This window comes from Drosophila biarmipes, chromosome 2R (genome assembly GCF_025231255.1).
Source record: "Drosophila biarmipes strain raj3 chromosome 2R, RU_DBia_V1.1, whole genome shotgun sequence".
NCBI lineage: Eukaryota > Metazoa > Arthropoda > Insecta > Diptera > Drosophilidae > Drosophila > Drosophila biarmipes.
In genome coordinates this window covers 22,234,375-22,261,984 of record NC_066615.1, presented here as the reverse complement: position 1 = coordinate 22,261,984, position 27,610 = coordinate 22,234,375, and the positions used below count along the sequence as shown (strand labels likewise).

The 27,610-nt window shown below is 46.0% G+C and overlaps 11 protein-coding genes and 1 long non-coding RNA gene across 13 annotated transcripts; 4 read left to right on the top strand and 8 right to left on the bottom strand.

The window, feature by feature from the left end:
• Nucleotides 1-106: 106 nt before the first annotated feature.
• LOC108022225 (protein stum) lies at nucleotides 107-9,488 on the bottom strand. Of its 2 annotated transcripts, XM_017091082.3 has the most exons (9): nucleotides 8,429-9,488; nucleotides 7,858-8,334; nucleotides 5,135-7,740; nucleotides 4,521-5,079; nucleotides 1,115-1,771; nucleotides 920-1,025; nucleotides 735-861; nucleotides 479-673; nucleotides 107-416 (listed from the first exon to the last, which is right to left on the bottom strand). In XM_017091082.3, the coding sequence occupies exons 1-9, from the start codon at nucleotides 9,250-9,252 to the stop codon at nucleotides 307-309; spliced, it is 5,661 nt and encodes a 1,886-aa protein (XP_016946571.1). In that variant the 5' UTR covers nucleotides 9,253-9,488; the 3' UTR covers nucleotides 107-306. The 2 variants fall into 2 exon arrangements, with proteins under 2 accessions (XP_016946571.1, XP_016946572.1); XM_017091083.3 differs by lacking the exons at nucleotides 4,521-5,079; nucleotides 5,135-7,740; nucleotides 7,858-8,334; nucleotides 8,429-9,488 and adding an exon at nucleotides 2,998-3,204.
• A 4,624-nt stretch (nucleotides 9,489-14,112) lies between these two features.
• Nucleotides 14,113-14,912, bottom strand: LOC108022723 (uncharacterized). Its single transcript, XM_017091808.3, has one exon. The coding sequence runs from the start codon at nucleotides 14,775-14,777 to the stop codon at nucleotides 14,181-14,183; it is 597 nt and encodes a 198-aa protein (XP_016947297.1). The 5' UTR covers nucleotides 14,778-14,912; the 3' UTR covers nucleotides 14,113-14,180.
• Nucleotides 14,913-15,010: 98 nt separating this feature from the next.
• Nucleotides 15,011-16,483, bottom strand: LOC108022720 (dr1-associated corepressor). The gene is made up of 2 exons (XM_017091805.3): nucleotides 16,320-16,483; nucleotides 15,011-16,134 (listed from the first exon to the last, which is right to left on the bottom strand). The coding sequence occupies exons 1-2, from the start codon at nucleotides 16,359-16,361 to the stop codon at nucleotides 15,130-15,132; spliced, it is 1,047 nt and encodes a 348-aa protein (XP_016947294.1). The 5' UTR covers nucleotides 16,362-16,483; the 3' UTR covers nucleotides 15,011-15,129.
• A 181-nt stretch (nucleotides 16,484-16,664) lies between these two features.
• Nucleotides 16,665-17,290, top strand: LOC108022727 (cx9C motif-containing protein 4). The gene is made up of 3 exons (XM_017091811.3): nucleotides 16,665-16,869; nucleotides 16,932-17,088; nucleotides 17,149-17,290. Exons 1-3 carry the CDS (start codon nucleotides 16,806-16,808, stop codon nucleotides 17,156-17,158), a joined length of 231 nt encoding a protein of 76 aa, XP_016947300.1. The 5' UTR covers nucleotides 16,665-16,805; the 3' UTR covers nucleotides 17,159-17,290.
• LOC108022724 (uncharacterized) lies at nucleotides 17,158-17,412 on the top strand. The gene has a single exon (XM_017091810.2). The coding sequence runs from the start codon at nucleotides 17,158-17,160 to the stop codon at nucleotides 17,410-17,412; it is 255 nt and encodes an 84-aa protein (XP_016947299.1).
• A 9-nt stretch (nucleotides 17,413-17,421) lies between these two features.
• Nucleotides 17,422-17,656, top strand: LOC108022728 (uncharacterized). Its single transcript, XM_017091812.3, has one exon. The coding sequence runs from the start codon at nucleotides 17,422-17,424 to the stop codon at nucleotides 17,617-17,619; it is 198 nt and encodes a 65-aa protein (XP_016947301.1). The 3' UTR covers nucleotides 17,620-17,656.
• On the top strand, nucleotides 17,643-19,146 carry LOC108022719 (GPI mannosyltransferase 1). The gene has a single exon (XM_017091804.2). The coding sequence runs from the start codon at nucleotides 17,643-17,645 to the stop codon at nucleotides 19,041-19,043; it is 1,401 nt and encodes a 466-aa protein (XP_016947293.1). The 3' UTR covers nucleotides 19,044-19,146.
• On the bottom strand, nucleotides 19,068-20,015 carry LOC108022721 (uncharacterized). Its single transcript, XM_017091806.3, has one exon. It carries the CDS (start codon nucleotides 19,793-19,795, stop codon nucleotides 19,157-19,159), a length of 639 nt encoding a protein of 212 aa, XP_016947295.1. The 5' UTR covers nucleotides 19,796-20,015; the 3' UTR covers nucleotides 19,068-19,156.
• Nucleotides 20,016-20,056: 41 nt separating this feature from the next.
• On the bottom strand, nucleotides 20,057-20,981 carry LOC108022722 (uncharacterized). Its single transcript, XM_017091807.3, has one exon. It carries the CDS (start codon nucleotides 20,762-20,764, stop codon nucleotides 20,141-20,143), a length of 624 nt encoding a protein of 207 aa, XP_016947296.1. The 5' UTR covers nucleotides 20,765-20,981; the 3' UTR covers nucleotides 20,057-20,140.
• A 211-nt stretch (nucleotides 20,982-21,192) lies between these two features.
• LOC108022172 (uncharacterized) lies at nucleotides 21,193-22,282 on the bottom strand. Its single transcript, XM_017091017.3, has 2 exons — nucleotides 21,600-22,282; nucleotides 21,193-21,545 (listed from the first exon to the last, which is right to left on the bottom strand). Exon 1 carries the CDS (start codon nucleotides 22,137-22,139, stop codon nucleotides 21,675-21,677), a length of 465 nt encoding a protein of 154 aa, XP_016946506.1. The 5' UTR covers nucleotides 22,140-22,282; the 3' UTR covers nucleotides 21,193-21,545; nucleotides 21,600-21,674.
• Nucleotides 22,283-22,459: 177 nt separating this feature from the next.
• Nucleotides 22,460-24,946, bottom strand: LOC108022808 (uncharacterized). Its single transcript, XM_017091942.3, has 2 exons — nucleotides 24,211-24,946; nucleotides 22,460-24,156 (listed from the first exon to the last, which is right to left on the bottom strand). The coding sequence occupies exon 2, from the start codon at nucleotides 24,146-24,148 to the stop codon at nucleotides 23,684-23,686; it is 465 nt and encodes a 154-aa protein (XP_016947431.1). The 5' UTR covers nucleotides 24,149-24,156; nucleotides 24,211-24,946; the 3' UTR covers nucleotides 22,460-23,683.
• A 104-nt stretch (nucleotides 24,947-25,050) lies between these two features.
• Nucleotides 25,051-26,412, bottom strand: LOC127011063 (uncharacterized). The gene is made up of 2 exons (XR_007764109.1): nucleotides 25,590-26,412; nucleotides 25,051-25,536 (listed from the first exon to the last, which is right to left on the bottom strand). It is a non-coding gene; the product is annotated as an uncharacterized LOC127011063 (long non-coding RNA).
• Nucleotides 26,413-27,610: the final 1,198 nt, after the last annotated feature.

Below are 27,610 nucleotides of genomic sequence, written 5' to 3'. Positions count from 1 at the left end.
CGATTAAATAATATTTTCCAAAGGCATACTTTTACTCCCTATCTTTTGCATTTGATTTTATATTTTATAAAAAGAGCCAAATTCATACGGGAATAATAAAAAACGATCATATTTTAGTGGAAGTTTAATGATTTTAATACATTTACATCAATGCATTTCTTGTTTAAAGGAAGTTCTGTTCCATTTCGCTTAACCTGGAAGTTCGTTCATGTGGAAGTGCTTGTTTATGTGGAATCTACATGTTTTGTACAAAAGTATGTACACATTGGTATAAAAAGCAACTTATTTATATCCGGGATCGGAGGACTATGTCTTGGCCGCCTCGGTCTCTCCGTTCTTGGCCGCCTCCAGCTGCGCCTGGCGCTGCTCCTCCTCCAGCTCCAAGCGCTCCACCTTTTTGATTTTGCTCAGTTTCTCTGAAAGGTTATAGGAATTCCAATGAGAGTTTTCGAATTTAGGAAGACCTTAGTTTTCTTACTTGCACACTTTAACATTATGGTGCCCCACCAAATCGACCAGCCCCATCCCACGAAGCAGAAGAGCACGCAGAAGAATTGGGACACCGCTACGATGATGTTGATGATGAAGGACCCAATCCGGGCACGGGCGCTGTCGAATTGAGAGAAGCGCGGAATGCCCACGCACAGGCAGAAGAGTCCGGAAAGTAGCGTTCCTTTCATGGGGGAAATCTTTAAGTTAATATCTGCTTTGAACAATCATTTTATACAACCCACCTAGGCCTGGGAAAACCACATTGCAAAAGGCGCAAAACCAGGCTAAGTACAGCGGCAGCACTGGAATGGCTCCCTTCATTTTGGATGTATACTCGACCAGGTCCACGTGCAGCTTCTTACGGGTGTCCTGAAGGCAGGGAGTTTATTTTCAAGTAGGGTATGAGCTATTAAAGTGGTGTACTTGCCTCGCTTGGTGGCGGCGCTTTGATGCTCATCCTCCGGGCATTGGACTCACGACGCTTCTTCTTGCGACAGCACAGCAACATCAGCCAAAAACGCTTGCAGCATCCCCTGCAATAAGTTGAAACATTAAAAATAAAGACATAACGTGTATTTAAAAGTTGTAATTTGTTTTTAAAATATGTACTTCAAATACTCACTCCTTCACTTGGTTATTGGCAGCATCCGCAGTCGCGGACATGGCCGATTCAGAGGCGCCCTCCACCACCGAGGACTCGGTGGGCTTTATGCCGAGCTCGGGGTCCTGATCCCGCCAGGACACGGTGCTGCCCTTCTTGTTGGCTCGGTTCCCCCGGCGACAGGGTATGCAGAAGCAGCACTGCTTCAGCTCCGTCTCGTCGCCCGTGGTGGGGTCCACCTTGTTCACCGAGCGACAGCAGAACACCTTGCTCAAGCAGAGGCCGCACTTGCCCCGTGGCCTTGGTCCCGTGCTCATGTTGGCCCCCTGCTTCGTCCTCTTGGACACTTCCTCGTGGACAGGGTCCTGCTCCTCCTCGCCCTCGGGGTGAGCGGGTTTCTTGCGACAGCTCCGGCAGCAGCTGGACTTCAGCCAGTCGGAGGCCTTCTTGCGCTTCGGCTTGGTCTCATCAATCACTTGGACATTGGTGGCTGTGGTGGCACTGCTGTTGCCGCTCCACAGGACGGGCTGGTCCTCGGCGGACTGGTTCCGCTCGCGGCGCCGGCAGCAACGGGAGCAGCGGGAGCGGCGGCAGGGCATGAACAGCGCGGAACAGCAGCCGCACAGACCAGCCTTCTTGGCATTATCCTTGTCCTCGAGGAACTCCTGACTGCTGCTCCTAGTTGAAACGGGGTGGGGAAAATAAACAAAATGAAATAATTATATTTTCAGTAATCTTGCTAATACTTTTAAAGAAATGTTTATAAAAATATAATATAATTTAGGATGTTTTGAAGGGTATATATTGTTTTACAACCAAGTTAAACACAATAAGCTGAGGGACAGATTGTTAAATAAATTTCAATGGTCCTGAGTTGTTCTTAAAGAAAACCCATAATTATTGTTAGGTATAGGCAATAAATTTACTATTAATGACCAACGATATTTCCTAAGTTTACTAAAAGCCGAACTGAAAGCTTAAGGATTGGGAGATCCACTAAGTTGGCTTAACTATGGCTTTATAATATATTGTTGCATACTCTTAGGCACCATTGTGAGTGATTTTAAATCCTCAAATGTTTCTCTTTTTTAGTTTTTATAAGAAGAAAAGTATTAGAGGCCACTTAAATTCTTTCATACTGGACGTCGGAGCAAGTAAACCGATTATGACACGTTGTAAAGCACCGTCTAGCCGAGGATGGCCCACCCCAGTGTCCTTGACTATGCAGCCGACCGGATGTGAGCTTTTATGGCTTCTGGGACTGGCTAAGTGCCAGGCGGCGGAAGTGCTGTATGATTGGAAAGTTCAAGTTTGTGGGATGGTCCTGAATCACTTCCGCACTTCGCTGGCGTGAAATATAATCACCTTCGGAAGTGGATTACCATTAGCGTGGGCCTAGGAGGATTTCCCCATCGAGTGTCTTTAAGTTATGAATAATGCAGTTGCAGTCGCGGTTGCCAAGTGGCGTGTAATGTTAAATCTTTGGCTTTTGAACTTTAATCTTGGCATAATGGAGTTTCGCTTTCGGGTCGATTTTGAATATGCCAGCGCCCCAACCACTGAAACATGTCACGAGAGTTTTGCTTTTCGGACGCTTACACAATTTTCAGGGGTCCATGAGTTCACGTGTGTACTGTATATGTCAAAATATATATTCCTGAACCACAGCACGCTTGTAGTGCCGTTGTGCACGAGCCAACGACCAAACGCAATTTGGAGGTCGGCAATTTATTTGACCTGCTCCGGTCGAAACTCAAACAATACTGCGAGACAGCCGGAATGAATGGAGCGAGTTTTCCGCACATTCTTGGCCCCAAATGCCGCCTCCAAGGTCAGTGCGTTTATTTACCCGCTGGCAGATCAGGTCCGCCGATAGCCTATAATTGAATCGCACTCCTAATTACCTAAAGAAGTACTTGTCGCCATCGATGAAGGGATCCTGGGCCAGGTCCACTGTGTAAATGACCGCGTTGTTCGGGCTTTCGTTCAGCATTTCGGTGCCGCTGAATTATCTCGGATGGTTATTGTCGTATTAATTGCTGGGAAACCATCGACCAGAGTTTCCCAACTTTCCGTAGGAATTTCCCAGCGAGTTAGTGCTGCGGTTGGCGCGATTGTCCGGCCCGAACTGATTTGTTATTGCGGCAAGAAACTTAAGTCGTGTTGCGAAAATACTTTTCCCCCTTGTTTTCCGCGCACGCTATACCGTACAGTGCGGTCTGCCCCATAGTGGACACTGCTACCCCAGGGTTAATGGGTTTTTGGAGGGGAATCCCCACTGTAACTGGTCGGTCACACGGTTTCTTGCGGGCTCCTCGCATGGCTGGAAAACAATGCACTGAAGGACATCGTTGCCTTCGGCGATTGGGACTTCGCGACCTGCCGACGAACGGATTTCCTCAAAGGTGGTTCCTGGGTCTTGGCCAACCCATGCCAGCCCCTGTTCTCTTCGAAATTTATTGACGCACTTATGAGTGGCTTGACGGACCTGTGCCAGCAGAGGCTAGGGCACGGAACTCCTGCCCACACGGCACTGTAAAGTTTTATGTATCATAGTTGTTGGGCCAGGAGCCCCTCCTCCCCGGGGTTTCCTGTATGTAAATTGGCTGGCCAGGCGCTGTAAGCCTTGGTGGGTGCTTTACGTGGCGACCCTAGGGTCGAGGCAAAATGTTAGTAGTACTACTGGCCATTCTAGCCAGCCTGCCCGCCGAAAATTAGAATTCTAGCGGACTAGAAACGGACAGATTGTATGGCGACTTGACTGATGAATATTCATAATGGTCATAGCGAACATGGGGAATTTAGTAATGGGTTTGTCGCTGGGTCCTTTGGGGACAGCAACAGCACTGGTATCCGTCTCAAGGGGCTTAGAAAAGTAGATACTCTAATACTAGGGGTTCTCAAAGGTCACTGATGGGCATGGGAATCCGACCTTATAGGTTACCTTTACTAAGAGTGTAGTCCTCAAACATTTTTCTTTAACGGACATTTCGAAAGTGTTCACAATGGGGTGAACGTTTTAAAAACCGAAGTCCTAAGTGCATTTTTTAAAGGAAATATTACTCTATAAAAGTTAAATATCTATAACATTTCAATAATATTTTAAAATACTGTCAATTTACCAAAATGGAAAGTTATGTTACTGCTCAAAAAAGTCTTAAAATATGCGTATACATATTTTATTAACGATAATTATCGTTAAAATTAAGGAACAGCAAAATGTATAAGGCTAACAGTTTCTCACTAATTTAAATTGATATATGATTGATATGATTTAAAAAACAAATATTTCTATAAAATGTTGTTTCCTGGTGGTAGAGTAATGTTACCAACTGGATAATACGAATCTATAGGGGTGCTAAAGGAACGTCTTAAAAATGACCTCTATTTTTAATATTCCTCATTTTATAACGCTTTGCTTACTTACTTGGCAAGACCGCCGCTTCCCGCTGTGGATCCTCCCTGTCCGTCTGGCGATCTCCGCTTGGCGTCCACCTTGAAGTCCGCCCCGCTCTCGGGCATGGGCATTACATTCCCCCCGAGATCGGACTCGGATGCATCCAGCACCGTTGGAAGTTCGGAGCTCTCACATTCCACCTCCGGCACACTGGCAATTCGATCGGCGGCACTTTCATTGGGATGCAAAACCGAGACGGAGGCTTCGATGGGTTGCGTGGGTGGAAACGGTGACTTGGGCAACTCCCCCGAACTCTGAGGAGCAATGCTTCCATCGGCGGTGCCCGTTCGCGAGGCGGATTCACCTGGTCTGGCCAAAATGGTTCCAGAACTCGGCGTGGGCGAGGGATCGGCGGCGAGGTCGTTCTCCAGGCTCTTCAGATCGGTGAGATTCTCGGTGATGGTTTTGTGGATCTCGTCGGTGGCCTCGGTGACGGTCTTCTGAATGTTCTCCAATGTTTTCTGGGACTTTTCCAAAATGGCAGCCGCATCATTGGACATGGGTGGCTGCGCACTGGAACCCACTGTTTCTGAAAGGTAGCATAGTTTTATGGATGTATCATATGGAACATAAAGAAGACCCACCTTCAGCTTCGTTGGGTTGCTCCTTCACGGTGGGCACCTTCCTGTTTTGAGGGGAATCCGAACGGTTCTTGTTGCTTTTGTTGCTTAGCAGGCTCATCCTGGAGCTCATCCGCACCAGCTTGGACATGTTGGCACCTCCAGATCCCTTGCCACCAGGGGTTGAGGGTATGGTTACCTCGCTGGTCACCGCAGGAACAGCTTCCACCGCCTGGAGCACTGCATTGCCCACTTGGGCAGCTAGTGGATGCATCCCACCAAGGGATTCCGATCCATTAGCTCCTTTTTCCAGTGCTATTCCTAGAGCTTTTGTCGCGGCAGGCTTTTTGGTCTCCGTTGTAGAGGGGGTTCCCCCAGCTGGCTTATTCTTGCTAGACTGGGCCTTTGCCTTTACTGGAGGCACTGGTTCCTTGGAAGCCACCACCTTACCCGCCTCCTTTCCCTTCTCATTTCCCTTCTCCATCTTCACATCCTTCTTGGGAATCCCCTTGACAGTTGGCTTTCTTGCCTCAGTGGTGGGCTTACCACCTGCGGGAGTCTTCTTAGCATTCTTAGCTGGTGGAGCTTTCAAGGAGGATTCCGTCTTGGTCCTTGGTTTGGCACTTGCAGGGATCTTAGGCTTTGCTTTGGGGCTTCCCTTGATGGTTGTCCCCTTTCCAGCTTTGCTGCTCTTGGGCGTTGATCCCACGGTTTTTGATTTATCCGGCGACTTCGATCTCTTCTTGGAGGAAGACGGCGGGGACTTGGAGCCGACGTTGGTCGATCTGGTGGGAATACGGGAGCGGGAGTTCCGACGAGATAGAATCTCTGGGGGATCAATCGGCTTTCCCCTGCTGGAAACTCTTCTGTTTTGATTAAGGACCTCGGGACTTATGGATTTCCGACGACCCATCATCATCGCACTGGCCGGACTCAAGGAGATGGATTTCCTACGACTAGTCGTGGTGGAACCTCTCATGCTCCTATTTCTGGCCATGGTGGCAGGTGAAATACTGGAGGATCTTAAGGATGAGTTGATGCTCAGTCGGGAGTTAGCTCTGGAGTTTCCACGGGAGACATCCAAGCGGGAGGTGGACCTTTCCAAACGAGAGCTAGGTCTATCCAAGCGGGAGCTTGACCGTTCCAATCGGCTTCCGTCCTGATCCAAGCGAGATCCCGGTCTGGAAGCTGGTCCCCTGGAAGCAGAGCGCGAATCTCCTGGCCTTCCACTCTCCCGCGAGGCTGTTCTGCTGGGAGGCACTGATCTTGAAGGCGACCTACTACTGGCATGGACATTCATTCCTCTGGAAGGCGACCTACTTATGCTAGCCCGGGAACTTCTCCCGGAGGCAGTGACTCCAAAGTCTTTCAGTGGCGAACTAGAGCGGGATTCGGGACTTTTGCGGACAGGGATGCGGGATATGGAGTCTCTTCTGGTAGACACCTCCGATGGGGTATCCGCTGCATCTCCCGTTAGGGTACTTCTATGGGTGGGACTCTGGGCAGAGCTGCTGTCCTTGTTGGGAGTTCCAATAATGGGCGACAAGGTGCTGGGCTTGGCAACCTTTCCATGCCTGCTCATAGGCTTGGAATCCCCATCCCGTGGATCTCGATCCCTTTGATAGATGGACTGCCTTCTCTGTCCAAAGCTCGGGATTCTATTGGGAATCCTGTTGGGACTAGGAGCCTGAATGGATTTACGACGCATCCTGGAGAGAGTTTGAGAGGCTGGCAGTGTGGAGAGCGTGGGTCGTCGGAAACTGAAGTCCGAGGTGGTGGCAGTAACGCTACTCAGGTTGGAGCTCCTCCGATCCGAGGCAGTTTGCGTGGAGCTCCTGCGTTCTGGGGAGGTGGAACTAGAGCGCCTTCTGGTAGCCTGGTTGGGAGTGGGCCTGCTCAGCTCCTCCAGGCTGCACCAGTTGGAGCGCGGCGGGATGTGGGTGGAAGTTAGCGACTCCTCCTTGTTGATAATCTTCAGCAGGCCGCGCTGCTTTCGTGTGGGATTCTGATTTGGCTTCAGTGGTCGAGGAAGTGCTCCAGGTGGAAAGACAGCGGGCTCCGGAGCGCCCAAATCCATGGTGGAACCGTAGTGCAGGCGGGGAATGAAGCTTCCGTGGGGATGGTCCCTTATCAGCGGTAGTGTTTCCATGCTCTTGATCTTTTGACCATAGGGCATCTGGCTGTGGGTGGGACTTCTGCCCACAGAACCCCTCCTGATCTGTGCTTTTGGCGTGACTGTGTCTATGGAGGAGGTCAGCGAGTCCCTCTGCTGGAGGATGCCCTTCTGCGGAATGGCCAGCTTGCTCCGGCTGTGTCTTCCACTCATGTTGAACTGCACCGAGGGACGTGGCGAGTCATCAGTCGTCTGCTGAAGAAGCAGGTGGCTGGAGGAGGGGGCATAACCCAGTTCGGGTAGTCGGGAATCTGAGCCAAAGATCGATCTCCGGCGGGGACTGATCTGTGGCCTACCGGCCGGCGATGAGGTAGTCGTCGATGTCGACTGGATGGAGGCGTGTCTCCGGCTGGTGGGAGGAGCTTCTTGTGTTTGAGGACGTGATGGAGATGGAGCCACCTGACCCGCGGAAAGGATGGTGAAAGCAGTCTTCTTGTGCGGACGCGGTTGTTCCACTCTAAGGGCATAAGATATGAGAATGTTAGTCAAAAGCTATGCGGATTTTAAATGCCAGTGGTATATTTGGTTACCCGAGAAGTACAGTAATGATTACGATAAAAGATATGCTACAAACCTGTAATCTCCCCCCATGGGTATGGAATCCCTGATGATAATTGGTGACATTTCTCGCTTTAAGCTGGGAGCAGCAGGTTCGACGCTCTGGTTGTCTTCCTGCTCCATCAGGAGGGTCCTTGTCCTGTGGCAAGGGGGCGGGGCAGCCGGGGGCGGCGGCACTCTGTAGTCCTCCAGAGACTGCCTCTGGCTGCCCATTTCCAGACCCATCTGGTCCTCCAGATATTGCTGCGGTGAGAGCACCACGTCCCTGCTAACTGACATCTTTTCACTGGGTGCCATCCGCTCCTCGCCTCCGCTGCTGGAGCTGTTCATATCCTGGATCATGGTGGCCAGCGGGGAGAGAGGCCCCTCGTCCTGCTTCATGGACATGATCATCTTCGAACTGGGACGCAATCGAGGGATGCGCGTGAACTCGGGAAAGTGCTGCGGCGCCGGACGGAACCAGTCCCTGCCGGAATAGGAGTCACTCAGCAACCTAAATGGAATCGCGGAAATAATAAGTTGCAAAAAATAGAAATATATATCAATAATAAATTAGTAAACTTAAATGTTTATTCAAATACACCCACCCCCTGTGGTCCTCCGTCGTAATGCTGGACACACTCAACTTGGCAGGCGCTTGGCTTGGAGTCCGCGCCGGCTCGTCCTCCTCCTCCCTGTCGAAGGACATCCTCTGACCCACCACGGTGTACTCCTCGACCTCGTTCTCCAGATCGTACATGTCCGGTTTGTTGAGGATGTCGTCGGGAGCCAGGAGCCGATAGTTAGGCGATCCCAATTGCTCCGAACTGGAACCACCGCTGGAGTTGGGCAGGATCTGGATGTCGGGAGGCTGCAGGTACGGCAGGAGGGATCCCCGCGGAGTCCTGGAGTAGGGAACACTCGGAAAGATGCGCTCCCTGGCCCCGGGAATCAGAGTATTCAGCGCCACGGCGGCCACCAGTGCATCCTCCTCGGAACTGGGCAGCTCCACGGAGCCCGTTCGCAGCGTCTCAAAAGCTGCCGTTCCAAAGTAATCATCTGGCTGGAGGGGCGGTGGAACCGGATCCCCAAAAAGGCTACTATAGGGCTGGACATCCGATTCCGAGGGCTGGCGCACGAAGCTCTGGTTGGAGGCGAAGGTGGAGGGAGCCATCGAACGGGCGGATAGGATGGAGCGGGTGGTGTGGGTGCGGTAGCTATAGTCCGGGATCACTGGGATGACCGACGGCTGGAGTCTGGAATCGCCACCTGTGGACCTGGGGCGCGGACTCGGTTTCGAACTGGGATCTGGGCTTAGATGCAGATTTGGGATCGGTGGAGGAGGTGCTGCTTCTGCTGATGCCGACGGCCTGGGCATCGGGGATGGGGATGGCGAGAGCGATGATGATGAGTACGAGAGGGTCTGCTGCATGGCTTGACATGGGTGCTAACCGATCTCCGGCCCTCATGCATTCACTATGTTGATTTTCTATCCATTGCTTGATTTATTGCGCGAAATTCAGTGGACGATGGTTGGGGAATGGGGTTCGATTCCCTCGCAGGATGGGTGGATGGGTGGTTACTCCCTCTCCGCGCTCGTCCTTCGGCTCAGTTTAAGTGCCACAAAACCAATGACGCCAGGAGCTGTTTATTCGAAGCAACAGAATGTATTTAAAAATCACTCACAACACAACACCCATGTTCGCACACATCTTTTGACTCTACAGACAGACCAGCGAGACCTTCCGGCTTTTTGCAATGTCAGAGAGACGTACACGCGACGCCTAGGTCGAGGGATTACTCGGGGAGTAGGGCGTACGGAGCACCAAAGACCCAGGGGCCCAAGACCGAAAACCGGAGAGCGAGCCTGAAGGACTGCCGGCTTTATTGCTGATTCCTAGTGATGCGAAAGGTACTGAGTTTCGTTTACCTAGACAGCTTTCAGGACGCACCTTAACCCTTTCATAAAAAGTACCTATATTTTTTAAGGAATTTTTAATTAAGACGAATGTAAGTACCGATTACTAGTAGTAGAGAATAATTTTGAGAAATAAATATAAATATATAATAGATCATATTTCCTTAGTCAAAGCGCCATCATTTTTAAAAATTTTTTTTATGGTAATATATTAAGAATAGGTAATTAGGTACAACTGCCTAGATAAGTACCCCTGCATCACTGGTTATGGCTCAAAACAGTAGAGTAATTATTATTGCACGGCTTTATTTTCTAATGCCATTTCACTCCTATAAATAGCTGCGTGTAGGCGCTGATAAACCCGCCCCGAACCATCGGAATGGAAGGCACCTGCACCTGCCACACGGCTCCCAATCTGCAGCTCCCAAATACTTGGAGCTTGTCTTGGCCGGGCGCTAACGAGAGCATAACTTGATGAGGAGGTCTCAACAGCCCCGGGGGAACTGCTATTACCATTGCATTTGGCTTGGCTGCACCGGGATTGCATGTTGCAAATTGCCGCATTAGTGACTGCACTTGAAGTCGAACGACCCAGGAGATGTGGAAGCCAGCGCCAGCGGGCTGCGACTATCACCCAAATACAAGCGGTGGTTTAATTGGAGTACGCAGATATTTTTGCGGAATGACGTAGCCCAAGGAGAAGGTAGGTGTGAATGAATGGCCTTTGCTCGCATTGATTTTCCTCTGCCTAATATTTAACCTACATTTTATGGCCCGCCGCTCGAATTTCGGTGACACACTTTGGGCCACAGGAAGTGACTTGGCCGGCTTTTCTTTTTTATTTCTTGTTGTGGCCATGACGCGTGTGCGGACCTGGCCGGCTCCTAGATTTTAGCTGGCCATTCGCGAATTGGGTTTTGTATTTTTAAGCCATTTGGCCCATTACACGCAGTTTTCCTGCATCTCATTAAGACGCGGTCACACTTGAATAACGTCTCTTAATGACTGCCACGTCCACACTTGCTTTTTATAAAGCTTCGCTTAGCTCATAGAACTCTTAGATCCCATTATATAATATACTTTTGGGTTTAAAGTTTACACTTGTGCCAAAATAGCATTCTATTTGCTGAAAAGCCGCAACAAATAATGGAAACGCGACGAAACGTGGCCGCTGCCTAACTTAAACTGATGGCCGCCCAGCGGTAAGTGAGCAAAAAGGCAGGCAGGCCTTCGGGAGAAATATTGCCTACACTTCAAATCCAAAGCAGCACACAATGAATGGCCCCACACACAATGCTTTTCCATTCCCCAACAGTTGCACACGCAGACCCGCCGAGATATTGAGACTGGGCCTGGCGAACTGAAAAGCCGAAAAGAAAAGCCACCGGGAGAAGCCCCCAATTCGCCGTGAGTTTTTCCACGCGAATTTTCCGCTTTTCGCCGTTTTCCGAGGCGGCTGCACTTGGTGTTTGCATGTTTGTTCATCTGCTCGGCGTGTGCTTCTTTTTCAGCTCTTTCTGCCTCTTAGACAACTTTTGATTACTGTGACACCTGTTGGTATGTCTGTGGCACGCGATGTTCAAGCACAGCACTCGCACACCCCATGCCGTTCACTAATTTTTCATTTTGCTGGGGATGCCCCATGGCTCCAGTTCGATTTCGATGGCAGTGATCTACTGAGTGCACGCATGTAAAGCAATCACGCACTTTCGCTCATTTCACTTCAATGCACTCTTAACGCACGCTTTTGATGTGGTGTTGTACAGTGGAGGGTCTCTAGAGAGTCCCGATTGATGAGATGGGTTTTAACTATCTGTACTACGGATTGGAAGGCGGGCAAATGGATATATGGTCCAATTTTGTTATTTCATGTTAAGAGAAAGTTAACATGAAGTTTTATTTTCTCGGAAAGACAAGTTGGATTTATCAATATGATGCTAACTTTACGAAAGTCACGCATGACAAGTCACAAGTCGGTCTGACAAACTAGAAAAATAAGACTAGGATTGGCTAAAACCGTAGAAGATACTGAGAGACTGACAAAAGGTTACTGGACATAAAGAAATCGGGACAAATAATTTTTTTCTATTATAAGGAGTACAAAATTCTGATACGGTTTCAATTCAAACAATGATCTTAACTTTACAAAATACCCTTGTCATTTGTATACTTTCTGAGGCCTGCCTTTTACTGATTATTATTTAAAGCGAAGAATCCCAAGTGGTTCCAAAATTAATCTTTACATTTTATTAATAATGGAATCTATTCATTGCAAAGCTCTCCGGCTGAGAACGCCTCTCCTGTACTCGGCTGAGTACTAGCCCCCAGCCGAGTACACTGCACTTTCCTTGGCTTTGGAATAGGGTCAAAACCGCAACAAATTCGCGTTGCCTTGTGCGGCGGCTAGGAGTCAACAACACTTGGCCCGAGGCACTCCTCCTTGGCCACCTGGCCACCCGGGCACTGTTGCAACATCAAGACAACAACGGCAATGGCAGCAATAACGCCTAAAGACAGGTATGTGTGCAAACACAGCCCACCGAAAGGAAACCCCCGAGAGCCCCTTGACATGGGGGAGATTTTGAAGTGGCGGTGCCGGAGAAATCCTTGGCTAATGTCGTGCTAGCCCCCAGAAACCGCCCCTTTTCGGCCAGCCAAACCGCGAGTTCAGCAAAAAGTGGAGTCACGGAGTCACAGCTCGGGGAATTCCTAGAGACATCTATGAGTTAATTGTTTTAGGTTCTCTTTCACTGGGCAGTTTAAAGTGTCACTAGAGAGTTGGATTTAACCGACGCTTGTTTTCCGGCTTGAGCACACTTTTATTAGGGTTTATTTATTCTTTTAAATCGACCGTTACTTGTAGAGTTACTGTTAAAAAAAGGTTTAACAAAAAACTGACTACCCAAAATCCAACGCGCATTTGCATCGATCCGATGCACTGCACTCGCCGTTCGTAGAAAAACTAACCCGCCGTGGGCAAATACCTTCTTATACATCGTCCTGCGCCTTGGGACTCCGCGTACTGACCACTCGGGTGCCCAGGAAGACGCCCCGAAGAAAGCCGAACCGCTGTGGGCAGCCCGTACGGGTATACGTGGGTCAGTAAACCTACTTCCGGTTGACATAAATACGCCTTGGACATGAAAACTTGGCACTGGCGGCGCGCCGCAAGTTGTTTTTATTGTTTCAAACGTTTTTTGCCATGACTCAAGACAGGTGGACATAGCGGAGTCCACGAATGCAGGTGTGCACATCCAGATTTTCGATTCCCGCTCCTGTAATATGGGTTCCGCAGAAGAGGCCATTTGATCTGGGCATGGGTACTACACACAGAAAAAACACTGGCTTAAATCAACGATGTAAATTTGAAGCAGCTAAATTAAGGTTCCCAAGATAAAAGTAATTAACCTATAAAATGTAATGGTTGAAAAAGTGTACCTTAACTATTTTTAATATGTAATATTATATTTAAGTAGTGTATCTTACTGTGCATGAAGGGAATTGGCAATCTAATCTGGGCTTGGCGCATCATATCTTGACCCCAATGCTGACCCTAATCAATTATGCCGAGCCCATATGGCTGAAAATTCGTATAATTCAGAACTGCACCTCTGGGAGCGCCGAGTAATTTCGGTTGCAACAAGATTTTCCCACGCGATATTTGACTTTGCCAGGCTCCTCGACTTTGTCAGTTGTGTCCCCGCCACTACCATGTTATTTCGTGTGCCCCCGAGGGCGGGGAAGTGGCATAGAACATCATAGCTGACCCACATCGGGCACAAATTAATATCAATTGTGGCTGGCAGATTGCGTGTGCGAATATACGAGCTGCCAGGGGCAATCCTGGGGCTGGGCGAAGGGGATTGAAAGGCATTCAATTGTAATTGGCTGTGACCGAGGATTACACAATGACTAAGCGGTCCTCCCAGGCGAAATTAAGTAATAATTATTATGATGTGTATACGCTTATAAATACCTGGGCTCGGCGAGTAAAGGTCACTGTTTAGTAGGGCACGGGCTGGGATCCCGCGGTCCCGAATTCCTGACCTCCTTGCGGTACGGCTAATAGTGTAATTGCCATGTTTGCATTGGGGGAAACTCCAAGCAACAATGGTCTATAAGCAGGGATAATCTCATTATTATCAGAAATGAAGACATTTTGTTAGATTAAATAGTAACCCCTTTAATTCAGTCGTTTTAAATATTCTAGCAAAGGAACAATAATTGTATTTATTTTTTGTTTTAATTGACATAAAACATAACGTATTTTTTGTTTTATAGGTCTTGGATTATAACAAACCCCTCTCACACATCAAAATTTAAATCAAATCCTGTAAGGTTTAAACAACTATAATACACCTTCAAAAAAAACCCTTTAACGCTTAATTAATTTTATTGGTATGCAACGAACATTTTTTAAGATCCCTTTTAAACAATAAATACTAAGGACCAGTAGAAGGCCCTGCCAAGCCTCCTTCTATAACTCGCTTTTGCTTGTCGATAGCATGCTTATACAAAAAAGCCAGATTCATCTCGATTGCGTTGACCTGATCCTGCAGATAGTCAATATCGTGCTCATGCTGCAGCTGCTGCTTCACCAGGCTTGTGATGTCCTTTCTAATGAACTCCTCGGCCTCGGGCAGACCAAACTTCATTCGCAGTGACGTGCCCACTTGGAGCGTAACCTTTTCCACTGGCAGCACGGTCACCCATCTGAATACTCCCGGGGTCACTTGCATCAGGCTCTGGAACTCCTCGTCTGGATGGTCCACGAACTTCTTCACCAGCTCCAAGTTGTTCTTGGCAGCTTCCAAGCGGGCTAGCACCGCAGCGAGATCAGACTCCAACTTGGCAGCCAGCTCGTTGTACTGCAAGTAGAATATGCGTTGCAGCTTTATGGCCACTTGGACATCCGAAGAGAACTCCGGCTGGGCAACGTGTCTCTCCACATCCCCTATTAACTTGGCTTCTGGGATGGGCACGTACGACTTTCGGTGGCCAAGAGGCGGCTTCACAATATTTTCCATGAATGCAAACATTTTCTATAATTTTCAAGTAGTTTGGTACATGAGATATTTAAATAAATTGACTTAATACGCTATTCTCTACTGACGACTTTTTAAATTTCATAATTTTACAATAGAAAAAGAGTTAATTTACAATTCAAGTGAATAGCATTTATGAATTACAATTTCTACTAGTTTTAGCGCTAATCTTTTAAATTTTAGAATTTTTCGTTGCCTTTTCAATTGCTTTCTTCAACTCACTCCACTTTGTCAGCTTAAAATCCAGCATGGTCTTTATTTTGCAAAAAATTTTATCGTGATTACTTAGGCCTAGGGTACATATTAATGTATCAATAATTTAAAAGCGCATTCACATAGGTCCTAATCAAATATTGTCATAGTCTTCGTCTAATTCGAAAACGGTTTCAGTGGGGGTCGCTGATGCCGCGGTGGCCTTTGGAATGATGGGAGCGCTGCTCTTTCCAGCCATTTGGTTCACGTTGTTGTTATCCGCCGGCGTGGCCGTTGCGAATCCAATCGGGGTGGGGGGCATTTGGCCGCCCGCCGCTCCGACTGCGGCCCCGGCGGCCACGATATTCGTCAGATCGATATTGATGACCGGCGCAGCGATGTCAAAGTTGAACGCCCCGGATCCTGCGCCCGACCCCGAGCCGGAATCGGAGGCATCCGGTGTGCAGAGGTTCGCCGTGGGCATCTGCATCTGCATGTGGCTGTAGTCGATCTTGACGATGGGCTTGTTGAGTTCGTAGCTGCAGATCGGGGCAGGTATGGCAGTGTCGAGCTGCACCGACTGCTTCTTGAGGTGGTTGGGCGGCCTGCCGCGGGGCGTGTAGGCCGGCGTGGACTCGGATCGGGCCAACTTGGCGGGCAGGGTGCTGGTGGGATTTGGATGGGTTAGGTGCGCGGGCTGTGGCTGGAACTGACGCTTGGTGGCGGCACCACCACCTCCTCCAGCTCCGACTCCATTGTTCAGACTCATGGAGCGCATGTAGGCGGCGGCGCCGTTGGCCTGCGAGCGCATGGAGGTCGATGGCAGGCTAAGATCATATGGCGTGTCCGAATCGGGGTACTGATCCTCCGGGGAGCTGCGCAGCACATCGTCCTCGTTGTAGGCGGCCTCCTCGGCGACGCTGATGTCGGGTATGTTGCGCACGAGCTCCTTGAGGAAGTCGAACCGCTTCTCCGACACGATGCACTGCCTCATGTGCGATGGCGATAGCGTCTTGGCGTTGCGCGCATTCGTGATGCGCAGCGTCTTGCTCAGCAGCGACTCCACGAAGAGCTCCAGCGTGCGCGAGATGATGACGGGCACCGCCTGGGCCACCTTCCCGATTTCCTCGTCGCTCTGCATTATCTTCTTGATGCGGCCCTGTATGGGGTACATGGAAACATTTAATCTTCTGTTTTTTCGAGCCTCTGATTATGCGAGGCGTGTATGTATGTATGCCGAGATGTACATATGTACCCATGCCCGAAAACTGATAACCCATCTTCGGCGTTCATGGCCGCCGAGTAGCGGCGGTTTCCCGGCCGCCCACTGGGTTTTCCACTTACCGCCGGAAAGCGAGCGTTGTATTTCTTCTTTTTCGATGGCATTTTGCGATTTGTGAAGCAATAGTCGCGAGTCCTAGCGAAATAAAACAAATGTGTGTGTGTTTTTCACACAAGAACAGTTCCTTGGTGCCCGAATGTCGGCGAGGGTGGGTGACTGGCATTTGCTCTCGCAGCAGGCGGGGTATTCACCGGGAACTAGCTGGTATCCAAAATAAAATTATTAAAAACAACAAAATAAACTGAATTGGAAACTATGCTTATTCTATTTGTTGTGATTTATTTAATGGTCTTTTATTTTGCCTTTATTCATTAGTTTTAAATGCAGGCTAAAAATCGTCTTGCGATCTGGCAACCCTATAACGTAGCACTGTGAATGGCCAGAACCGCCAGGAAGGGAAAGAAGCAGCAACCGCACATCTGACAGCCTGTATTTTTCTCGCATTTGCAATTGGGATTTAAAATCTCAGGAAGTCTGCACGAGGTTACATGTCTAACACGCGCAAGGACCCTTGCAAAGCCAACGCCTGCCGCATTCAAGCCTGCCTGAACGGTAAGCACCCGGTGATGACTCCCTTTTCGACGGTTATGTAAGCTTGGCGAGACTCTTTGCAGAGAATAACTACCAGGAGGACAAGTGCTTGGATGTCCTGGAGGCGATGCGCCAGTGCTGTCTAAAGTGGCATAAAGAATCGCTTTGCTGCAGTGGAATCGATCTGGACAAGTCCTACAAGCCAGAAGCATCAAAGGGGCAGAACCCAACCGGCAAATCGTGAGTACTGACCATACTCCATTTTCCATTGATACTTCAATATGTCGTCACCCTTTGCAGGAACAAATAATGACCATACCGCAGTATAAACCTCCCAAGGAAATCCAAGACTTGCTAGACAAAAAGGAACAGCAACAGGCGAATCAACGCAGGCGAACCGCTGTGCTGCCCAAGCGCTCGTGGATTCAGCGTAATCCACGCCTATTCCAGATATCCTTCCTCACCGGCTCGCTGCTGATCTTCTTCTCCAAGCCCCTGTACGACTGCTTCATCGCCGATCCCCTGCCGCCGCTGGAGATCAAGGTGCCACCGCACAAGCGCTGAGACTGAGGCATGGAATCGGTGCGCAAGGCCAACCAACGACTCCGCAACTACCCGGTTTTGCTGACCAAGTGCGCGGACAAGGCCACAGCGTATGCGGTGTGCGTTTCACGGGATCTGAACGTTCAGCACAAGATCTGTGACGCCGAGTTCAAGGAGTTCCTCAACTGCATCCGCAAGAGCGCCCTGGAAATGAAGACCAAGCTGTAGACAATCGAAAACAATAAAACACAATGCCTCAAACTAAGGTTACAACCACGGGATGGCAGCGACTGGGTCGCCGCATCCTGAAGACCAGCTTTCGGACCCACATTCTAATCTCCGCCCTGCTGCGGATCGCTTTAATCTGCTACGGACAAATACACGACAGTGAGTCGGCCGTGCCCTACACAGATATAGACTACAAAGTGGTGACGGATGGAGCTCGCAGAGTGCTGGATGGAGACACGCCCTTCGCCAGGCACACTTACCGCTACAGCCCGATCATGGCTTACCTGCAGACCCTCAACATCCTGCTCCATCCGGCCTGGGGTAAGCTTTTGTATGCCACCTTTGATCTGCTCATAGCCACGCTCATTTACCGCCTGGTGCACATGGAGATCAAGAGTCAGTACCAGAAGACAGTGCAGCACCTGCTCAGCAAGTTCAACAGGCCACGGGACTCGGACCAATCGCTGGACGCCCTGGACGCGCGAAGTCATCCGGAGAACCTGGCCCGCGCCTCTGCTTGTTTCTGGCTCTACAATCCGCTGACGGCTGTAATCTCTACACGTGGAAGCGGCGACTGCTTCTCGAGCTTCTTCGTGATACTCACCATATATCTGTTGTTAAAATCAGAGCACAACGTCGCTCGAAGCTACTGGCTTATATTCTGCGCAGGCTTAGCTCACGGACTAGTGATCCACCTGCGCCTGTATCCTTTGCTGTTTAGTTTGGCGTACTACTTGTCGCTGTCCACGCGCCTCACACAAACGCCACTTGATTTTCTGTGCCAAATCCTGCGACCGAACAAGCAGCAGTTGTGCCTGGTGATCGGAACACTTGTCAGCCTGGTGGGCTTTACCTACACCTTCTACTCAATGTACGGCAGGGATTACATCTACGAGGCTTATTTGTACCACTTTGTGCGCAAGGACTCGCGACACAACTTCTCGCTGCAGTTCCTGCTGCAGTATCTGGGCAGTGCACCGAGTGCGGCGGAACCCTCTGCGATCCTGAAACTCCTAGTGGTTGGCCCGCAGTTCCTGCTCATCCTCTACTTGAGCCTGAGCTTCGGCCAGTTCCGGCAGACCCTGCCGTTCTGCATCTTTGCCCTGGCCTTCGTCATCGTCACGTACAACTCGGTGGTGACCTCGCAGTACTTCATCTGGTACTTGGCCATCCTGCCGCTCTGCTTGAACAACTTCAAGCTGCTGTCGTGGAGAAGGTGCTTCTGTCTCCTGTTCCTTTGGCTGCTCGCCCAGGCGCTGTGGCTGCTGCCCGCCTACTTTCTGGAGTTCCGGACGTGGAACACCTTCTACTGGATCGGAGTGCAGGGCGCCGTGTTCTTCGCCACCAACGGTTACATTTTGGAGCAGCTGTTGAGTCACTACGGATTCACCCAGTTTAAGATAAGCTACAGGAAGCTACTGTAATCAAACAATCCGAAACCACGATACTTTAAGTATGTGCGAAGCAGCTATTTAATACAAGGAGGTAACACAAGATATCACAAATTAAACTAGTGGAAAATTAAAAGCGGTAGTCATTAGCTCTTCGTGGAGTGTAAGAACTTGATGTAGTTAAAGAGCCTCTCATGTTCCTCGGTGCGCATGGCGTAGACTCGGTCGGAAATACCCCAGATATCCTGGTGTCCGATCATATCAGTCTCAAACACATTGCCCAGCTTGTTCCACTCGACATCTGTGAACTTTTTCTGAACCCGGCGGTACAGCGCTCGAGCACAGACCGTTTGCACGGATATGTTGTTGACGTATTTGTACTCCTTCCGGTTCTCGTAGAGCCGTCTGGTGTGGTCGTAGTCCTTTCCCAACTCCTTTTCCGTCGTTATGAACATGTGATAGGCGCGCTTTCGGGCGGCTGGTTTCTCCAGGCACAGGAAGCAGAGGTACTGCGTGTGGTCCTCCAGATTGGTTTTTGGTGGAGCTACAGGAGGCACATCGCTCTTCAGTAGGATCCTGCTCAGGATCACTGGAAAGGTGCCTGGGTTCACTCTGGGCTCTTCTGGGATGGGAGCCTTCTTCTTTTTCCCCCTTATTCGGGGAGCACTTAAATTCGGCTTTACCCTTCCGGATATATTAAGCACTGGGGTTTGCGATGGTGACTCAGTCTTGGAACCACTTGCAGATGAGGGTGTACCATTATTTTCCGGAGCTTCAGCTTCCATGACTACAATTTCTTATGTTCTTTGAGCGCTTTTTTGTGTATTGTCCAAAATACTACTGAATTTTAATAGCCGAAACCCACTGGTTAAGTAGACGGATTGTTTTGTGCCCAATCGAAATACAAATGTATTTCGCAACACAACACAAAAGTTCAAGAGGAAAGCTCAGAATTAGTGATGGTTTTGTTTGTAAATACCTCCAAGGGAATGGCAATCATATGCTTGTTGATTAGGGTGAGCTTTAGTAGGAAATTAGTTTGGAAATTTTAACTTTAAAAAAGGAATTTATTCAAAGTGTTTTTTCTTTTTTTATAATACTAAAAATGGGATAGAAAATTACTTTAGTTTTCAGCTATTCGTAGCGCTCAGGAACTTAGTGTAATTAAACAGCTTTGTCATTTCCTCGCTTTCCATCTCATACAACCTCTGCGAAAGGTTCCAAATGTCGCGTTCTCCAACTCTGTCGGTTTCGAAAGTGTTTCGCTGCTTATTCCACTCCACATCGGTCAATTTCTTCTGGGCTCGGTGGAACAGTGATCTTGCACAGAGGGTGCGCAATGTTAGTTGCTCCAAAATCCTGATGTCCTTTCTATTTTCGTAAAGTTTTCGCACTTTCGCGTAGGCACTATCCAACTCCTTTGCGTTGGAAGTAAACATATGATACACACGCTTCCTTTTGGATGGCTTCTCCATGCACAACACGCAAAGATTCTGCTCAAAGTCCGATAGATTCACTTTTGAAATCGGTGCGGGTGGGTCATTACTTCTCAACAGGATCCTTCCCATTATCACCGGAAAGGAAGTAGGGTTGATTTTTGGAGTCTCTGGAGCTATGGGAGTCGGAGGAGGTGCTGGCTTGCCCCTAGTGCGGGGAGGAATCCGACTTGGTTCCACCTTTCCCGAAATATTAAGCACTGGTGGCTCGGATGGCTTGGGACTACTGCTGGTGTTGATATTAGCTTCAATTTCCATGCCTTTAATATTTTCTATGAAGTTTGTCTTTCCACAGGTCCTCCACGGTACTGAAATTTTATTTAACCTAGCCTCGGGTTGTGGAATGAATGTAGTATAATTTCACACAGAACTTAAACCAAAAGCTTATTATTAGTCACTTTTATTGTTGACATCTACCTGTGAATGGTAAAACTAAGACACCTGTTCCCAAATTAGGGTGAGCCTTGGCAGTTATGTATATTAAAAAAATGTTGTAGGGTGTTTATTTTCTGGAAAATGTTTTCACTTTTTGATGAGTAGAATCTTTTTGAAAATGAAAACACTCATAAATTTCACAACAACTTTGCAGTAAAAAGCTCTATATTAGTGATGGACTTTCTGTTTACCTCTGTAAAACTTTAACAATAATTGAACACAGCCTATGCTAGAAAACGATTCAAACAATATTATAAAATATAACAATGGGTAAAAAGTTTATTTGACTAATATCACTTTTTGCTTCTTGTTTTGTTAAGATAACTTAAAAACTGGTAGATTTCAATTTCTTCTTCTTTCAAGGCACCGGAAACAACGTCCTGTATGAAGTACAGGGAGATTTTTTTGTACTGAATTACATTTTTGTTGACCCAGTGCTCTTTACCGATTTTATTCCTAACACGCTTCTACGTCTTTGGGACTAAATGCTGGTCCACTTATAATAGTTCTGTTTGTGAAACTATCAGTTCCAAACTCGTAATATTGTTTTCCGTTCAGTCACTTCCAATAGTTAGAACTGTCGAGTTTGACGTCATGGTAATATCTGAAAAATATATAATTTAGAGGAGAGTTTCAGTATGCCACTGTCACAGCTCACCTGATTTTTGTTATGAGCAGTTTTATGTTTATTTACAAATGAAATGAACTAAAAGCTTAGAATTAACTTCTCTCTTCACTTGTTGTGTTCGTTCAGATAAGTCAGGTAATCATATATATCAGAGTACTCCTCATCAACAGCTTTTGAAACAGTTTCCATTATGAAATCTCTCGAATCCTTGGGATACTTGGCAACGTTTTCAGAAATCCAGTGTTGTTTACTGATTTTGTCTTTTACACGCTTGAGAACGCCTTTTGGTTCAAAGGTAGGACAACTAATCATCCAACCATTTATCTTATCACTCGGACCGAACTCGTAAGTATATTGTCCATTTTTCCTGTTTTCATTCGCTGAAAACCGTTCTACCGATCCGTCTAAGTATACGTTTGTCAATGGCTTAGCACTATTTAGTAATATTTTCTGCAAGTATTTCTCTAAATCAGAGTCTTGCAGCTCTTTGGGGCTCTTTGGGATACGGCGTTCATCTAAAGTTTCACTGGTCTCTGTTCCAATAGTCAACACATCTGATTTTGTCGTCATAGTTTATTTTGGAAATATATTTTGGCTTCCGAGCCGTATTCTGATACTACGATTTCTGATGTTTGATTTCGTTTTTAGTAGAAAAGATATTGCTATTTGTTTACTTATGAAATAAATCGCCTGGAAAGCTCACATTAAAAGCACAAAGTTAGTGATGGTAGTTCTTTGTTTACAACCCACCTGTGAATGTTAAATAACATGTTTTTTAAGTTAGGATGAACCAAATAATATTATTTTAATATATTTTTTTTTAAATATAGAATTTTATTTTTTTATTATATTTTTTTAGATAACATAAGTAAATTTTAATTTGTTCCTCATGAAGTCTCTGAAATCTTTTTTATACTTGAAAAATATGAAATCTTTATTCTTCTTTAAGATCGGGTTTCTTTCTTTAATTTCAGTTGTCCCTTTCCTATACTATTTTGAGTATTTCGACGCATTTTCAGTTCTGAAAAATATTTAACCTAGTAGATAGATAACCAAAATAAAGAATTCAGCTTAGCTGATCGGGATATTACATTGAGTAAATTATTATTCTTTTTATTTACTAATAAAATCAACTTAACCATTAGTGATGGTTTGTTTTTGTCTCTAAACCTTTTTAAAAGGTTTTTTCCAAATTAGGGTCAACCATGACGGTTAAATTAAATAGTGGTTCTTGTATATTTATGTCTAGGATATAAACACTTTACAAGATTGATTGATGATATATACACCTATTTAAGACATGGAATTACTCTTAAACCCTAGGGTCAAAATTTCTGCTCAATTATTCGTAACGCTCAGAAACTTGATGTAGTTGAAGAGTTTTTCGTCATCCTCGGGGCGCATTGCATTTATTCTTCTTGAAAGCGCCCAAATGTCTGTCTCTGCTGTCATCTCAGTCTCAAAAACATTGCCCTGCTTGTTCCACACGGCATCCGAAAAGGTTTTCTGAATCGTGCGGTATAGGGTTCTCGCACATAGTGTGTTTTCGGTTAATCGATTTACAACCCTGATGTCTCTTCGATTCTCGTACAGTTTTGTCACTTTCTCGTAGTCGTCTTCCATATCCTTGTCGTTCGACAGAAACATATGATAAACCCTTTTTCGAGTTGCCGGCTTTTCAAGGTACAAAAAACAAACAAGTTGAGTATAAATCCAAATATCATCCTTTGGGGGAGGAGGGAGAACATTGCTCTTTAGCATTGTTCTACACAAAACGGCGGGAAACGTTGTAGCGTCTATTTTATCCTTGATTCGAGGAGTTCCTCTACTTGGCTTGGGCCTTTCGAAGTGTATTGAAGAGACTTCCGAGAAACCATTTTTAGTAATTGTCGATTTGGATCTGCCATTACTTCCCACAGTTCTTATAAATATCTGATAACATTGAAACCACTTCACTTGTTGCTTAAGTAGAATTTTTTGGTGAGCATGAAAACACACTCATCCCTTTCACAACAAAAACTTTATATCAAAAAGCTCTATATTAGGGATGGACCTCTTTACCTCTATTAAACTTAAAAAAATAATACCAACAATATTATAATTTTTAAATAATTTCACTTTTTACTCTTAGATTTGTTAAGATACTTTAAAAATTGGTAGATTTCCATTTCTTCTTCTTTCAAGGCATCGCAAACAATTTGCTGTATAAAGTACAGGGAATCTTTTTTATACTGAATAACATTTTCGTTGACCCAGTGCTCTTTACCGATTCGATTCTTGACACGTAGGAGCATATCTTTCGGATTAAATGCAACTCCGCTTACAATAGTTCCATTTTTCAAACTATCAGGTCCAAACTCGTAGTATTGTTTTCCGTTTCTCATTATCTCGGTGGCTGCAAACCTCCCAACGCTCGATTCATTCAAATTTTCGGGCTTTTCGCCATCAAGAAGTAGTTTCTGCATATGTTTTTCAAAGTCAAACTCAAAGTAAGCTTTGGGGTTACTGGTTTTTGGCACTTTGCCGAATGACTCGCAGGTGTCACTTCCAATAATTAAAATGCCTGAATTCGAGGACATGTTATGTTCTGTAAAATATATAAATTAGTGGAGAGTTCCAGTATGCCACTGTGTCAGCTCACCTGATTTATTCTTAATAACGTCTGATTTTGGTTGTGACCAGCTCTTTTATTTATTTTCAAATGAAATCAGCTGAAAGCTCGAAATTAGTGATGGGGTTTGGTTTGTTTATAGCCCCTGGATAATGGCAAAAATCATATGTTTTTTAGTTCACTTTCTTTTGTAGTGTTCTTTTAGATAACTAAGGTAATAATATATATCCGAGCTTTCCTCACGCACAGCTTGAGGAACAATATCGATTATAAAATTTCTGGAATCCTTGGGATACTTGACGACGTTTCCAGATATCCAGTGGCTTTTATTTATTTTCCTTTTAACGCGCTCTATAGCGCCCTTTGATTGAAATGCGGGGCAACTTATCATATAACCATTTATCTTATCACTCGGACCAAACTCGTAAATATACTGTCCATTCTTCCTATTTTCACTCGCTGAAATCGTTTCAACTGATCCATCTACATGTAAGCTTGTCAGTGGCTTAGCATCATTTAGTAATATTTGCTGCAAATATTCCTCCAGATCTGAATCTTTCAGCTCCTTGGGGCTCTTTGGAATCCGGTGTTCCTTTAAAACTTCTCTGCTCTCTGTTCCAATAGTCAACACATTCGATTTTGTCGTCATGCCTTAATTACAAAATATATTTTCACTTGAGAATCGTTTTCTAATACCACGATGTTTGATTTTGTTTTAAGTATAAAAAGTTATTGCTTTTTATTTACTAATGAAATAATTTTTCCGGAAAGCTCTCACTAAAAGCACAAAGTTAGTGATGGTAGTTTTTGTTTAAAACCCACCTGAGAATGGCAAGCAACACATGTTTTAAGTTAGGATGGACCAACAAATATTATATATAGCATTTCATTTTTTATTAACATTTTCTTTTAGATAACACAGATACCGATAGATTTCTATTTGTTCCTCATGTAGGGCATCCCTAACAGTTGTTTGTATAAAGTCTCTGGAATCCTTTTTGTACTTCGCCACGTTATCAGCAATCCAGTGGTCCTTGCTTATTCGATCCTTAACACGTTCAAGGACACCCTTGGGCTCGAATGATGGTCCGACTGTAAGCCACTTATTGTATTTGGGCTCCGATACAAACTCGTAGAACTGGTGGCCATTTTTCCTAAACTCATTTACTGAGAATTTTTTTACAGACTGATTACTAAGCAGCGGTTTAGCTCCATTCAAAAGAATTTTCTGCAGGTGCTCTTTAAAATCTTCTTCAAAAGAGGCTCTGTTGTTCTTTAAGATCGGTTTTCTTTCCTCAATTTCACTAGCCTCTGTTGCTATACTCAAAATATTAGATTTCGACGACATTTTCAGTTCTAAAAAATCTTAATCTTGAAGATAGTTTGCCAAAATAAAGAATTCAGCTTACCTGATCGAAATTAAATATAGAGTACATAGATGTTTTATGACTTACTAATAAAATAAATTTAACTCAACGAAAGCTCAGATCAAAGCACAACATTAGTGATGGTTTGTTTTTGTTAATAAACTTTTGAGAATGGTAAATCACAATTTTTTTAGGGTGGACTTGATATAGTGCTTCATTTTTTATTTACATTGATTGTATCGGTTTGCTTGCAAATATAACAAGTAGTTATATATTCTTCGGTCCTCCTCCACTAAGGCGTCCGAAACCAGTTCCTGTATCTCACATATAGAATTATTGTGATACTTAATCACACTTTCGTTTATCCAGTGTTCTTTGCTGATCATCTCCTTGACTATTAAAATAAGGCCTTTGGGATCGAATGCTGGCCCAGATAGAACAATGCCCTTTGTATAGTCGTCTGGCCTGAACTCGTAGTACTGGGTCCCAGTTCTGCGAGTGCTTGTGGCGCAAAACCTTTCCACTGCATCCTCATCGGGGTCTTCTTTCAGGGGACGAGATCCACCCAGAAGCAGTTTTTGCAAACGTTTCGTAAACTGTAAGTAGAAATTACGTTTCTGAATTTTTAATCTCGATGCTTTGTCCAAAGGTTCTTCGGTCTCCGCTCCAATAGCTAGAATATTTGATTTTGACTCCATGTGTAGATTGCTTATGAATCAATCGGAACTATTTCAAACGTTGTGTAGTTACTATTTCATTATTTTCACAATAAAAGCTTTCAATAAACTTTTGTATTAGGGACGGGACCTTACACACCTTCAGGTGATTGGCAAATAAAGCGGTCTTTTAAAATGGGAACTATAAATCTTTTATAAAATAAAAGAATTCATGTATATTTTTAAAATATTAAATATATTATTAAAATATTAGGAATATTATTATACTATTAAGTAAATGATCCAACAGCGTTTTTATTTTTAACACAGCTACAATCTTTGATAAGATTGAAATAGCAGTTTTATCTGAGATCCGTAGAGCCTGGCGAGGGGCCATTCACCAATTTATCTTCGCCGTAAGTCCCCTGAAACTTTTCACACCTTATCGCGCGTCTGTCAGAACAAGTAACATAAAGTTCATTATTTCGGTTCGGAACTTGAAAACAACAAACAACGCCTCTCTCCGATCTAAATGAAAGATAGAGGTGATTTTTCGTCGGTGGGGGTATTAGCACCGGTATTAAAAACGTGCTACTATCTGATGGGTATGGTATATAGTATACTACACGAAAGGGGGTTTTTCTCCGCTCGCACAATTTCTCCATTGCCCGTGCTGTAACTACGTCGGGGCATATCTGGACTACACACGATTCAGCTGATATAATTCCTAGCGATTTGCACCTAATAAGGCTTCATGTTGTTACTTTTTTACTTCGACCTTGATTGGTGTCGAGTACGCTTGAGATAGCTGCAGAAAAGTCCCCGTTTAGCGCCCTAAAATTGCGATCTGGCAAATAAATCACTTTATAATGTTCCGCAGGAGATAATTGATTTGTCAACCGAAGTGCCCCTAGAAAAAAGCCATTAGGCAGCAGGGCACCCTTTAAATTTTGGTTATGTATGTGCTATCTATCTATATCTCTATGGCTGCGGTGCTTTCCCCGATAAAACAAACATTGGCCCCGCTGTTTACACTAAGGCGTGTTTATCCAAATGGCGATCGACGTACATATGCTCCATATTTTCCGGTTCTCTCGCCTCCAAGCTCCGCGACCGACTGAAATCGAAATGGAAACCGAGAGCTGAACCTGAAATGATCACTGATACGGCCAAGATCGAGAAGGGACGACTCGACGTCGGAGTGTTTCGGGGCTTACGTATAGTATGTGCTGTAAATCGAATGCTAATGAAGTCAGTTGTGCAAACTGCGGGTGCGAGTTTTTGTTTGTAAACAAACAGGCTCGGGACTTGAGTAGGAAACGATTGCCTCAGCTGGGGAGATCACTTGGCAACCAGGTAGATACTTTTGCATCTAGAGTCGAGTTTCTAGTGCAGTGCGGAAAACTC